Source organism: Octopus sinensis, linkage group LG3 (genome assembly GCF_006345805.1).
Source record: "Octopus sinensis linkage group LG3, ASM634580v1, whole genome shotgun sequence".
NCBI lineage: Eukaryota > Metazoa > Mollusca > Cephalopoda > Octopoda > Octopodidae > Octopus > Octopus sinensis.
In genome coordinates this window covers 101,551,644-101,567,211 of record NC_042999.1, presented here as the reverse complement: position 1 = coordinate 101,567,211, position 15,568 = coordinate 101,551,644, and the positions used below count along the sequence as shown (strand labels likewise).

Genomic DNA, 15,568 nt, shown 5'->3' with positions numbered 1-15,568 from the left:
AAAGCGGACATTAAACGAAGATGATGATGATGATGACGAAAGGTGTTCTTCCATAAGGATAATGCTTGGCCACATACAGTGAGGATGACATTCCAAAGGCTGGAGCAATTTAAATGGGAAACAATGCCCCAGCCGCCAAATTTGCTGGACATTGTCCCATCTGATTACCATTTATTCTACAGTCTTCAAAATCATTTGGATGCCAAAAAAATGAATTCCGTAGACGAGGTCAGAGCAGTAGTGGAGAAGCATTTTTTGTCAAGCACAAATGAATTTTGGAAGAGGGGCCTTGCAAGTCTACCAGATAGATGGAAGAGCATTGTAGAAAATGAAGGAGAGTATATTTTAGATTAAAAAAAGAACTGTGTTTATCTTAATTTTGAAAAATAAAAGAAGTATAGAAAGCCGCAAGGACTGAGATTAAAGAAACTTGGCATAACTATAAGTCCTTCTCTACAAAGCCATCACCTTTGTTAACACTACTCCCATCGCTTTATGCAGCTGTGAAGACTTCCATCTGTAGAAGTTGGTAGGTTGTGTCTAGAGCTAAGATTTTACTTTGGAAATAAGTTCATCATGTGGTTGGAAAGAGGTGGCAGTCAGGAGAATAAGGGGGATGAGGAAGGATTTCATAGTTGCAGGAGTGTGCTTTCATCTTGGCAACATGCACATAGTGAACTGGAGTCTTGTTTGGAGGAGGCAGGATTCTTTGGTCAGCATGCCACGCCTCTCTGCTTTGATGGCGCCCTGCAACTTCTGCAGTAGAGAAGCATATTATGCCTTGTGAATTGTGGTGCTTTTTGCCAGAAAATCCATTATCACTACTCCTTGCTGGTCCCAAAAGACTGAGCATCACCTTGCCTGCTGAGGGTCAGACATGAGCCTTCTTTGGAGGTAGTGAGTTATCATGCTTCCATTGCTTCGATTGGACTTTAGTCTCAGGATCATTGTGATGGACCCATGTTTCATCTTGTGTGATAAGTTTGCTGAAAATGTCCTTGTTTTCTTGGCACATTGCCAGAAGAGCCTGGGAGCAACTGACTTGTTCCTGCTTTTGAAAAGTTGTGAGCATCTGGGGGAATCCATTGTGCAGACAACTTCCACATGTGCAAATAGTCGTGAATGACTTTTTTTCCATGGACCCTCACCTTAACTTCTCAGGTTAGTTGCTGAATAGTTATGTGGCAATCCTCCAAAATGGCGGCTTCTACTTTATGGATGGTGTTATCATCAATGGCAGAATGTGGTCGTCCAGGTATAGGAGCAATTTCTATTGATGTCTGACCACATTTGAACTGGCGATGCTAGTGCTTGACTGATGGTGCATCGTAACTATAAACTTCTTTCATCTCACTGAAAGTCTCTTTTGGTGTATGTCCTTTCGAGTATAAGAACTTGATCACTGATCTGTATTCAACTGCTTCCATTAATACCTTAGTCCACTTCAGCAACCATAAAAGACAAATGAATACTAGTGGAAAACTGCAATTTACAATGTGACATGTAGAGACATGTATGATTACACCTACACAAGTTCTGTTTCCTGTAATAACTGGAAGTGGGTCAGGGGAGATCTTTAATGAACACTTCTCATACATAGTACTACACCCCTAATTTTGCTTACTCCAGTTTTCCCAACTAAAAAAAAAAAGAAAAGAAAGGCTTCTACTCCGCTTTCATGAACAATAGATGTGTAGGTATTTTATCAAGCTCTAAAAACAAAAGTCCCAACAAATAGGTCATCACACTTTTGCAAGCAAGGAGAAACAGATGTAAAACTCAGTTTTCAAAATTGCAGATCAGAATAGGTTATCCTGCTCTACGAAACACTATAATTAAAGAAATTTTTGTCATGATATTTATCTTGAAACAACTCATTAAAGAGGGAGTGATAATATTGAAAAGAAACATTCACTTACAGTCTAAAGGATTTATTAAAGAATATAATGCCATTACGGGGAGAGGTCAAAAGTTCAAGGAGAAGTTCATGTGTACATTTTCGCACTATATCAAGCTCTTCAGGACTATCACATTTTTTCACCTGCAAAAGACATCCATGAAAATAAGTAATGTCATTACTGAAAACCTTTGGTACAATGAGATTTCGTAGAAAAGAAAAGATGTCTTAACTGACTCCAATATTAATTTTTTATAAATATGACAGGAATGAAAACAAAATTGAACCTAAAGAGAGAAAATTAAACACAGCAATATAATTCAGTCCAAATTTTAACCATTTCTTTCTAATTTTATACTTCTATATTAAAATTTATAACAATTTTCTTTTTTCATATGTATAAAACCAAAGATAAATGAAGATAAGTGTCCTGGAATAAAAGAGAATTACTAGTAAAAAGAAATACTTGCAGTAGTTTTGAAAATAAATAAAAAAATGCCAAGAGTTGGTTGATGTTAAAAGATACTTACGATAGATATAGACTGATAAATGTAAGAAAAAGTAAAACCCAACCTGAAAATTATTGGATTTTTTAGCTGAGATAAATTGCAGAGATGGAAAGGGACATTGTAGATTTGTCTAAAACAAACACCTTGCAATCTTAGGTTCACTATCAAGTCATAGCATTTTATTGTTTAGTATTGAGTATCTATTCAAATAATATGAGCATGCAAGAAAACATTTCTTCTGTATAGCTATTTTCTCAACTTATTTAACATCAGCTTGTTTTGTAAATAAAACAGTGCATATCCAACAGGTAATAATTCGTTTTTCTACAAATCACCTTAGATCTTCTGTATGCATTTACTACCATACAAAATCATACCTATTTCATATTAGACAATTATAGCAAGACAAAATAGTTTTTAAGATATTGATAACTAGTCCCCATGCTACTGCAAATTTCACCTCCAGCATGAATTATATCTTTTATGTAACAGAGCTTATCCACTACTTCCAGCAAACTCTCCAAGTAGCTGAATTTCTTATATTGTTAATTTCTCTTGTACAACTGATACATCCAAACAATCTCCAGAAATCATTTAGCACTTAACATGCACTTATAAACCAAACAATAAGTTTTAAAGAAATCAACATATATCAAAACAATAATTATGCTTACTTTAACTCTCTGTAACACTACTTTTTTCCAGTGTTCAGGACCAATCCAATTGTATAACGTAACCAATCCAGTTAATTCATGAAATTTAAATATTTTCACCTTGGGACCTTTACCAATTACATCATTTTTGACAATCTGTAATTAAACAAAATCAAGAAAGAATTGTTAGAAGATCTGGAAAAAAGAGCTTGTAGCTATTTTTTATCCATATCTTTTAACAACAATGACACAGTAGATATGACTGGTAGTATGATATTTACCATGGGTATTTATGAAAACATGTATGTGTATGCATGGATTAGTCCCCTAAGTTAAATTTTCATGGAAATTACTATGAGGACTTATGTAATGAATTTATATTGGAACTTTATGTATCATCAATCATGTGTTCAGCACACTGATAACAAAATGTCTGACTCATATTCTAATCCTAACAAATTTGTTTTTTGAAAAGGTGTTTAAAATATAAGCATTGCACCTGGTTTAAATATTTCTTATTTCTTTATTGCCCACACGGGGCTAAACATAGAAGGAACAAACAAGGACAGAAAAAGGCATTAAGTCTATTACATCGACCCCAGTGTGTAACTGATACTTAATTTATCGACCCAGAAAGGATGAAAGGCAAAGTCGACCTCGGCAGAATTTGAACTCAGAATGTAACGGCAGACGAAATGCCGCTAAGCACTTCACCCAGCGTGCTAACATTTCTGCCAGTTCACCTGATTTAAATATTTCTAAGAAGATTCATGACATTCCCCTTCTGAACATTCAGCACCCCACCATAGCATACCCATAAAGTCTGTCAAGAGGATGAAATCGTTCAGGTTAAGATCTGTTGACACAGAGGAAGTCTTGCTGTCTGGTTTAAACTGAATGTAGTTCAAAAGGGATAGTAAATAGCAATCTCTTCCAACTAAGAGTGCACACACACAACCACTGCATCAGTGAGGTAAGATTATTTTTGTTCTCTTTTTTTAAGGTGGTGCCACTACAAACCAAAAAGCTGGGTATTTTAAGAAATGTTTTACTCACCCAGGCAGTCACACAACTTGCAAAGGATTTCAACATTAAGCCTAGCAAAATCTGAACCATTGATGATGTGTTTAGCAGTTCAGCACCATTAACCCCTCATTATTTAAAAACAATAAATAAGATTAGATTAGATTATACTCCAATTATATTCCATTATTGATGGACCCCAAACATTTAATGTAGTATACAAGGAGGTGCTGAAAAGTTCTTGGCTTTGGGTAAAAGCAAATACAGGAGGATCAGTTAATTATGATTAGATTCACACACTTATTGCAGTGGCAGTTCAGTTTTCCTAAGCTCTGTAAAAGAACTCAGAAGGTTGGGCCTTCAACCAGGCCTTTTGTGATACCCTCAAAGCCAGGAACTTTTCAGCACCCCTTTGTAGGTTATGCAGTAACTTTTATCAAACTCTTTCAAATTGAATTAAAGTTACTAAACTCAGTTTGGTTTTATGAGGAATGTGATTAAAATGTTAATTTCACTTACCTTTTCTAAAACAAGGGGCAGAAAAATTTTAAGTGAAGATGCCTTGTCTACTGCCATTTCTTCAAACATCAGTTTCACAATTGCTAAAAAAGTAAAATTGAAATATAATTTTTGGATAAATTTGTGATATTGATTATCATCATTTCCAATATAAGCACAAAGCCTGAAATTCTAGGGAAGGGTTAATCCAATTGATGCCAGTATTTGACTGGTAATTTATTTAACTTATCTCAGAGAATAAAAGGTACAGTCGACCTTCGTGGGATTTGAAGTCGAGATGTTAAGAGTCAGAACAAATACTGCATGACATTTTGTTTGAAGCTCTAATCATTCAGTGTAACACAGATGATAACATCTGTAATAATGAAATTTTATATACTATTTTTTTTAATGATAAAGAGAAGAACAGCACCAGCAACCCTATACAGGGTCTCTAAGATGAATAGGAAGAATGGAAGAAGTTATCTTGGGACTAGAGATATGGCCTAATGCATTTGTTTCATTGATTCTGGGCAGAACACTTTCTTTGCAATTCACTTAGCTGTTGGGTATAAGTACCAGATTTCTTAGGAGTAAAGCTATAAGACTCAGGAGACATTTACAGGTATATATAACATGCAACTGAGTATATATTTACAGGTATATATAACATTGCAACTGAGTGAGTTTTTAAAACTCGGCGTTAAAGCTCTTTGGATTTTAAGTTTTGGTGAAAGATTCTATTTTGCTATTATTATTAAACAAAGGAAAAAAAATCTTCTTGAATTTTTTGAATGTGAAATATAAATGGAAATACTTTGGTGTTTAGTAATTAGTTCACTGATAACAGCATCACTCCTGGTAACCAAAAATGAGGATATAAAATGGAAAAAACAGGTACGTGCATCTTCATCAACCTAGAAAAGAAAACAAGACAAAAATGTAGTTAATAACAACTACCTTTTCTGGATGGAAAGGAGCAAGGCTAAAAGTTTGGAAAAAAGCAATAGTTGGTTAATCAAATCAACTCTAGTACATGACTGGTACTTTACTTTGTTGATCCTCCAAATCATATTTGTATGAAAGAATCATTTATTTCAAACGACAGTTTATTTTAACAATAAATGAAGTCATTTTACTAAAATTTGAATTTATTAAAACACAGGAAGTGCTAGAAATATGGTCACGGATGGTTTAACTTACTTATTCTGGGGTACGTTACATATATTTTTCTTTAATATATGCTGCTTCATTTCCCTATATTCTTTTCATAATAAACTTTAAAGTTGCCTCTCTTTCATCAAATGCCGGCATCTAATTTCTAAACAATAGTTTTCAAAACTTTGGAGATCCATTTAAGGTCATGAATTCAATTCCTGGTGGCATGTTGTGTCTTTGAGCAAGGCACTTTATTTCAAATTGCTCCAGTCAAGTCAGCTGGCAAAAATGAATTGTAACTGTAATTTAAAGGGCCTGTCTTGTCACATTCTGTGTTACACTGATCTCCTTTAAGGGTACATGTGTCTGTAGAGTGCTCAGCCACTTGCACATTAATTGGATCAAGTGGCACCCTCATTGTCATAACTGTCATGTATTTATATACAGTACGTTAGACAGATGGATAAGTTTTGTTTAACTGCAGGTCAATTTTTATTGAGCAAACCTATATTCAAAGGCATTCTAATCATGACCATCTCATCTTTTATTCAGACATAGTACATCTTAGACAACATTACCCAACATATGATGCTATTTCTAAGACAGTAGGGTGTGACTATACAACAACACAACTGTAGAGTTGGAGTAGGATTTGTCTGTTTGACAAACAATTGAAAACAGTCATATGCCCCATCAAAGTACAGAGTACAATAACTGACAATCATACATCATGCCTTTATCACATGCTAAGGTTATTTCCAAAGATATCAAGTATTATATTTCCTCTAAATCTATCTTTAACAAATTTGTTTTCTTTCTATACTAGATGTGAGCATCCATGTGAATCCCTTTGCAGGAACCTGCTCTACCTCACTTTCTCATAGTAATTACCTTCATACCCTAGCATGATGCTGACCTCACCCACCTCCCTTAGGGCTTGTAGTCCTGCAAATTGCACAGTAACCTCAAAAGTGCAGGTGGCACAGAAAAAAAAGCACTTAGTCCACACTGTAAAGTGATTGGCATTAGGAAGGACACCCAACAGTAAAAACCAAACCAAAGCAATAGAGCACAATGCATTCCTTAGACACATAGGTTTCTGTCAAACCATTTAACTCATGCCAGCTAGGAACATGGACATCAAATGATGATGATAAATAATTTAGTTACATTGTAAAGCTTAATGACTACAAATCTATATTAATAAAAGTGAAATCCTGTCTGTCCGGGACTCTTCTATCTCAGTCTACATTTGCTAAACATACACATATTAAACCTTTCTTGGAATCAGGATGATCCTGGGGTTGAAAATCTGCCCTTTATTTGGTTCTTAAACATCCAGCATTAGGATCTGATTTAAAAGCATTTGGGTTGGTATTTCTAGCAGGTAAAGCAACCACAAGACGTTTCAGGGCCACTGCATTACTGAGATAGGTGAACAAGAGTTACTTCCCTTAGCTTAGGGTTTTACTAAGGAACTTAGTGGTTTGTTCTTTTATCTTTTTCAGTCATCAGACTGTGACCACGCTGGAGCACCTCCTTGAAGAATTTAAATCAAACAAATCAATTTCTTTTTTTTTGTGCCTTGCACTTCTTTTATTGAACCACTAAGTTAGGGGAATGTAAACACACTAACATCAGTTATCAAGCAGTGGTGGGGAAAAAAACACAGACACAAAGCCACAATATATATGTATAAATATATATATATATATATATATATCCTCTATAAAAATAAATACTGAGTTTCTTAACTCCTTGGATCCTCCTGGTATGCCTTGACATTGAAGAAAGGAATTTCAGTCATGCTTTTGAAAAAGCTGGATCCCCCAAAGCTGTGCAATAGAGCAAGACTGATTGTCAGGCAAATGCAATCCACATCTTTTGGAGGCAACAATCCTCACTGGACAAGGAAAGAGAGAAAATGTGCTTATTTCAAGAATTCCACTGATTCCAGCAGACATACCCTTTAAATTCAAGGATAATCACTGAAAATTGCTAGACTTCATGCATCAATGCTTTTCCCATGGTCAGCTCTATGTTGGTTGTTCCAGAGCTGGAAACGACAATAATCTCTTCATACTCACACAAGATAGTAAAACATAGAATGCTGTTTACTCTGCTGCTTTACAGTGATCTTCAAATGTCACAGTGATACGAAATTCTTCAAATGTGATATCCTGTGATATAAATCTGAGATGGTAGGATACCAATAAATGCTTAATTAATATTTCCCTGCTTAGTTTTGGGCTGCAGGCCCAATTAGCCCTCTGCAGGAGCTAGCTTAAAAGTCCACATGAAGTACTGCTTTTAAGCTATTATATTACTAAAAAACAATACTTTCAACAATATTTCAACAGGGCAGTTGAAAATACAACATTTTTTCTCAGACAAGAATTACTCAGCAAACACTACAAACAATACAATAAAAAAAAAACTATTTTGTATATGTAACATATAAAGAGAAAATCAGTTGACTTACCGCTTTATTTCTTCTGCTTAATATATTTTTAACAAAGTCAGGTTTATCAAAAGGAAAGTTAGTTATGACTAATTTTGCAGTTGTTTCACTGAAAACAACAATGGTTGTTAAAAGTTTTATGGCTGATGTCACATGAGAATGGCCAAGTTTGCAAACATTTTCCAACATTTCTAAATGTACAGTAAGAAGTTTCTGAGCAATCATGTTACCAAGATTCCGATAGCAGTTCAGGTCACTAGCAATTCGAATCAAAATCAGGCGAAGAGCATCAAAGACAAGAATAGCCTAAAAACAGTGATAGAAAAAAGAAAAAAATAATAATTGAATTACAAGCTTCTAATAAGTAATTTCTAACTGAAGTTTTGACAGAGAATAGCTAACATCTAGAGATTTCTGTGCATTATATTTTGAAAATATCTTTGAAATCTTTTGGCAAGCCATCAACATTTGGATGGTAATGCATATTCAAACATCAGCTTGACTGGTTACTGTAATGTGTAACTCTTTATTGTGGTCAACAGAGACCAGACACATTTTCCTGACTGAAAAGAAAGTATCTGCTAGAGGAACAACCTACTTTATAATCTTGTTTGAAAAACATTATTTTACTTTACTCAATCAGGTGAGCTGAAAGTAGATCTTGCTATATGTAATCCCCAAATCAAAATCATGCTTCCATGGCAGCTGATACGTCTAAGGTAGCAGGAGAGATCAGACATCCCAGTTTCAGTATTGTGATGCATGAATATCAAATTTGTTTTTAAGTGTTATGTGTTAACTGTGGAAGGTACTTATGGCAGAGGAAAACCAAGAAAGTTATGAGAGAAAGTGTTGAACTTAGATTTCCTGATATTGGTCTTCACACAATATTACAAGAATTACCAAAAGAACTTGACTACTGCAGGGCCTCAAAGTCTGGCATGAGAAATATAGCTGTTGCAGTAGAAAACAGTGCACCAAAATAATGAGCTACCATCAGATGAGAAACTTGACCTGAATACTTGCAATAGAATGAACCTACTAAAGATACCCAAGGGCTGATGATGTGTTAACCTAGGTTAGAGATTAGCCCACAACCTAATGGTAATGTGCTTGCTGCAGACTTATCTAACTTTATGCTAGTAATTACTTACTATAACATCAAACTTGTTAAAATAAGGAAAATTTAAAAATATTGCAAGAAAGATTTCTTAGAAAATATAACAAACTTACCACTGAGAAAGTAAAAAAAAAAAAATTTGAATTAATTTTAAAGTGGCAATTAAAAAGTAGAAATTAAAATATAACTCACGTCTTTACAATTTTTCTCAGTAGAAAACAGAACAGAGAAAAGATCTTCAAAATCATTGGAATTTTCACAGTAATGAGCCACCAAGTCATAACTAATGTCTGGATATTTTGAGGCTGATGTTGTGAATTTATATATAGCTGTAAAAGAAATGTTTAAGTTTGAACAAAACTACAGAAATATGTTTGAATCTTTCAAAAAAGTATGTTTCTAATTAAAGTAATAATACAACTACTTATTTGAACCTTTTCTTTTTTATGGTGTCTTTCATTCATATAACCAGTAACTGCAAGTAAAACATTCAAATCAAGCTGAATGAAGCTCATTTTCTGTATAACTAATAATCTAACCTAATTTTCCTTGGATCAATTTATGAAGCATGTTGGGTGAAGAGGATTCTCTAGTTTTGTTGAGGACATGACATTATTTAGTGCTGGTACCATGATAAAATGCCTCAAGTATGTTCTATAAAGTGGCTGGTATTAGGAATAGCATCCAGTCATAGAAGTCAATCCAAAATAGAATATACGAATGATACATGGTCCTCTGGCTCACCTAACTCTGAATAAGAATCAATGGACCATAAGAAGCAGAATCAAAGATATAAATTGATGATTTTCATAAAACCTAATAAATAAGAGATTTGTGAATACATACACATGGTTATGTGGTTAAGAGATTAACTTTGCAATCATATAATGAGTTCAAACCCACTTGTAAGTAGAATTTGGTATATAGAAACTGTGCAAAGGTCTATTATATATCTATATGTATGTTCATATATCCATACTTATGCTTACTAGTGTAAACCAGTGTGCTGAATCATGTGTCTCTATGTTAGATATATATGTAACTTTGTGATTTGAAAGAATAGAGAGTAATAAAATAAGTACAGGAATCACCATACTATGAGAGTAATGTGTTCCTGAAAAACTAGCTGAATTGCAAAATCCTGTAACATGAAATAAATTTTCTCATTGAGTTTGGGTTCCAGCTGATATTTTCAAAAAACAACAGAAAGAAAATGGTCAAGCATGAAAATAACAACTGCTAAACATACACAATACAATATGTGTACATAAAATATATGACGGGATAAATAAGAATCTTACTATCATAATAGGGTATGCACTTTCCACAAAATATGTTGACAACTATGTGAAGGGTGTGGTATAATGAAAGTATTAAAAAATATAGCATTAGGAAAGAATTGTTTTATGTAAACAAAAATTGTTGTCTTATTCTTATGGTTGTAAGAATGAAAATATGAAGATGAAAAGGTGAAGGAGTGGAAGTACTACATGATTACAGTTTCTTGAAGGTTTACCAGGTTCATGGGCAATTTGCCCCTTGCACCTATGATTTGAGCCATAAATACACACTACTCAACACACCATTGCATTGATATAAAGCATATATCTAGAGACATTGTTATCATGCCGATACCACTATTGTTGTTGTTAGTAGGCTACTCAAAAGTTGGTGGGTTGCTAGAGATGGTGGTGTAGCTTGTATTGGTTTCCAAGTTGGTGATGGCAGTGGTCATTGTTCTGGTTAATTGGATTGTAGTAACTATTTAGTCTCAAGTTAATCCTCATTAACCTTAGATCAAAGAGATTTCATTCAATATTTAAAATACACTAGGGCTCTGTTTCTCAACCTGAGACCATGGTAAAATTTGGGAATTGAGGTGTAGAGGGAGAGGAGGAACAGGTCCAATGAAGCAGAGTACACAATTACCACTTGGTTTCTTTCTAAAATTTTCTATTAATGTGTGTAAAATTTACACACTAAACATACATACACACAATGCATTTTCTATTTAAGTTCTGTCATGACAGAAAAAATAAAAGGATTCACTAACATTTCAATAATAATTCATCAAGCAGATGTGGGGAACCACATTAAAAGCACCGAGCACACACTTTAAAGTGGTTCGCATTAGGAAGGGCATCCAGCCATAGAAACCAAGCCAAATCAGGCTGGAACTTGGTGCAGCTCTGGTCAAAGCATCCAACCCATGCCAGCATGGAAAACAGACATTAAAGGACAGTTATTACAATGAATAAAGTATCAAGATGGCATCGGATAGTCTCGTGGGTGCTGGTACCATGTAAAAAGTACCTGTGCTGGTGCCATGTTAAAGCACCCTTGCTAGTGCTGTATAAAAGCACCCAGTACACTCTGTAAAGTGGTTGGCATTAAGAAGGGTATACAGCTGTAGAAACCGTTTCCAGCTCCTGTCAAACCATCCAACCCATACCAGCATGGAAAACAAATGTTAAATGATGATGATTACTACTTTGAGTTCATACGGTGATAATCTCAAAGGGTAATTGCTCGTGTTACTTCATTAAACTTTGGGACAATGTTGTGAAGCTTCTAGTAAGCAGCTAGAAGAAGAAACCCCAGCTACCAAATGTGACATATTCTACCCATTCTATTTTCCAAACATATTTGGGAAGCTAAATTTGCTGAACAAATGGCTACAAGATAGAATTACAAATCTTTAAATTTGCAAAGAATTACTTATGATATGACAATGAAACTTGGCAGGAATATACATCATTAATAAACATCTTTGCTATTGTTTTGATTACAAAGTCTGTGGCTGTGTGGTAAGTAGCTTGCTAACCAACCACACGGTTGCGGGTTCAGTCCCACTGCGTGGCATCTTGGGCAAGTGTCTTCTGCTATAGCCCCGGGCCGACCAATGCCTTGTGAGTGGATTTGGTAGACGGAAACTGAAAGAAGCCTGTCGTATATATGTATATATATATATATGTTTGTATGTGTGTGTTTGTGTGTCTGTGTTTGTCCCCCTAGCATTGCTTGACAACCGATGCTGGTGTGTTTACGTCCCCGTCACTTAGCGGTTCGGCAAAAAGAGACCGATAGAATAAGTACTAAAAGGTGGTGCTCCAGCATGGCCGCAGTCAAATGACTGAAACAAGTAAAAGAGTAAAAGAGAGAGTAATAATCAAATTTTGTAACTAGAAAAATGAAAAACATAATATTGTTTTATGCTACTTATTCAATTCCTGCTGTTTCTGTGGCAATGGAAAACTTTATTTTCAAAATTAGTTATGTGAAGATTTAACAGGATAAATTTCTTTCAAAAGTTATGCAAAAAAAAAACCCACAGAGGAAGGGGGCTCTTGGACCCCACCCCTTCCTAGCTTAATAGGGTTTAAAAAAGATTTAAAAAGGAATGAACGAGTGCACATATATCAATGACAATCATATCACAACACATGTAATGGAGTTTGGGGGAGGGGCTTATAGATTTCACCTGGACATGCAAGAGGAGATCAATGTAGTTGAACAACTTGCAAGCCAATGATTGTTGGAAATGTATGGGCCAAGAGAGAATTCCTGAAGACAACTGTTCTGGAGAGGAAAGACTGGACATATGGTTAGTGCAAGGCTTAGGCACAATATGCTGACAAAAGATAAATGAGTTGCTTAAGTGGAGGTGCCTGGAAACTAGAGAATAAAGACCTCTATAGTTGCAGTACAAGGAGTAAAGACTCAGAGAGGAGACAGCACGTCTGAGACTTTCAGGTTGGAGTATGTTGGTACACAAGTTCATACCTAATCAGTAAGGTAGCCTCTTTTTAAGATGCATTATGGGATGTCTACATATAGCAGCGTTGTACTAAATGTGAAGCAGTACATGTGTGTTCTCCGAGAGATACTCAGTGAGGGTAAGGACTAGCGTTTGTAGTTGAGGTTCTAGTTGCTCATTTTTACAGGGTGGCAATACACTACGACTCGGCATAACTACAGATTTCGGTTAATATAAAGATCTTCACCCGTTAACACACACACAAAAAGCCCGACCTGCTGGGTGTTAAGAACTGTGTAGAGAGGACTTTCGGAAAATTCACAAGATCCGATTTTACCGTCATAACTTTCAGGAAAATGGATATGTATATATTGATTTTTTTTTCACGGAATCCCGTTTTTGGTTACGGAAAAACAATTTTCATATTTTCAATTCCCCGGCCTTGAAGTAGGCTATCCACATGCTAGAAATAACAGCCAAATCTCACAAACCCTACAAGGCGTGTGTGCCAGTCATAATCGAATACTTTATTGATTGGTGTTATCAATATAATTTGCTGAATCTCTATCACTGCTTTACTCATTCTGCAACATAAACGAGTTTGAGAACTATCTGTAAATTATAACTAATTCACAGATAATTGTTGCTTCCAATTTCAGGAAACTAATTTTCAACACCCGGTAGCGTTTAATGAAACATTGATAGAAAGCTGGGAGTGAATGCAATAGTTTTCTACTAAGAATACTTTTAAAAAAGATAATAAAGTAAGCACCGGCCAAAAATGTTATATCCTGCAAACTTATCTAAACAGAAATGCCCAGAATTTTACACATGTAAACATTTTATACGACATCGATGCGAGAGCAATATCTCATCTTACCGCTCATAGAAGTTGATGTGTCTTTCAGTTCTGTGATAAAATCTGTATAAGTATAAGCATCATCTGAAAGCTTAATGGCTTTAGCTGTTGGTTCGTCCAAAGACATTTCCTCGGCGCTTCTTTTTTGAGGCATTTTCGAACAATCGCCTACTGTCGCCATGCTGTTCCACACGTGGTAAAGTGCAGTATATACATAGATATGATTTCAATTAGTTCCGTAATTTTGTTATTGTTGTGTTGTGAACAATAAAAAAAACGCTTATTATTATTGCCATTATTTAAATGTAGAATGAGAATTTTTGTTTTATTTTCTAAATATAAACCCAATATATAAATATATATATTTTTTCGAGAAAAAGTGTACAATTTGTTTTAATAAACGTGGTAGTCATTTATAGTTGCCTCCCTTATATTTTATTTTATTTTAGAGTGGAAGGCAGCGAGATTCAAATAAAAAAAAAAACACAGCGAAGATTTTTAAATATTTTGGCTTAGTATTTGTTTGCTCATAACTTCTAGAAAAATGGATATTTTTTAATGAAATTTTCTACAAATACGCTTCAGATTGTGTAGTTCATATCAGAATTTGTTAGGGGCAAAATTTTTTTCCGAGGTGGGACAAGGAGTTTCGGAAAAATTATACGAGTCGGCTTTATATCCTGGCGGAGGTAAAGTTTTGAAATGCCGATTTTTTTTTTTTTTTTTTGCAGAATCGGAATCTCCGCAGTTGACAAGGTGGATTTCTGTAGAAAAAGAGGGTTTCTGTAGAAAAAGAAAAACAAAGTAAAAATAATAACTGCAAGTGGAGTGCGATCCATGTCCTTTACCTCCGCCTTTTTACCCATAACTTAGAATTCTTTTACTTGTTTCAGTCATTTGACTGCGGCCATACTGGTGCACCGCCTTTAGTCGAAGAAATCGACCCCCAGGACTTATTCTTTGTAAGCCTAGTATTTATTCTATCGATCTTTTTGGCTGAACTGTTAAGTTTCGGGGACGTAAACACACCAACATCGGTTGTCAAGCGATGGCGGACACACACACACACGCACACACATATACAACGTACTTCTTTCAGTTTCCGTCGACGAAATCCACTCACAAGGCTTGTCTAAGTTGCCACGCAGTGGGTGTTGAACCCAGAATCATGTGGTTGAGAAGCAAGTTTCTTACTACAAAGCCACGCCTGTGCCTATGAAATGTTCTACAAAATAGCTTTCAGAACGTGTAAACTATTATTATATCGGAATTTGATATGAAAAAGAAAATAGTGAGCGCGCACACATACATACTGACACACAACACAAATTTTTTTGAAATTTCAAATTTCATTTTGTAGATATATGTGATGTGTGTGAGCCCAATTTTTTTTTTCTTATTAAATTCCCATACAGTCATAATGTGTCCCATCTGAAAGGTACTTGTAGACAATTTTATTAAAAAATATTTTTCTGAAAGCTATGAGGAAACAAAGCCGGCTCATTTGAATTTTCCGAAATTCCTCTCCATACCCACGGAAAATTTTTTGTCATTACAAATTCCAATATAATCAGAATTTATACCATCTGAAACGTATTTATTAAAAAAAAAAATCATTAAAAAATATCTATTT

General features: G+C 34.9%; 1 protein-coding gene across 1 annotated transcript in view; it reads right to left on the bottom strand.

Annotated features, from left to right (window-relative positions):
- The window catches only part of LOC115209508 (nucleolar pre-ribosomal-associated protein 1), a 68,545-nt gene extending 54,416 nt beyond the window's left edge, over positions 1 to 14,129 (bottom strand). Inside the window, exons 1-7 of the mRNA XM_029777936.2 lie at positions 13,957 to 14,129; positions 9,512 to 9,648; positions 8,221 to 8,505; positions 5,398 to 5,497; positions 4,602 to 4,684; positions 3,081 to 3,215; positions 1,920 to 2,041 (exon numbers count right to left, since the gene is read on the bottom strand). Of these exons, the coding sequence (XP_029633796.2) occupies positions 1,920 to 2,041; positions 3,081 to 3,215; positions 4,602 to 4,684; positions 5,398 to 5,497; positions 8,221 to 8,505; positions 9,512 to 9,648; positions 13,957 to 14,116 (1,022 nt within the window). The 5' untranslated portion in view covers positions 14,117 to 14,129. The remainder of the gene's footprint in view (positions 1 to 1,919; positions 2,042 to 3,080; positions 3,216 to 4,601; positions 4,685 to 5,397; positions 5,498 to 8,220; positions 8,506 to 9,511; positions 9,649 to 13,956) is intronic.
- Positions 14,130 to 15,568: the final 1,439 nt, after the last annotated feature.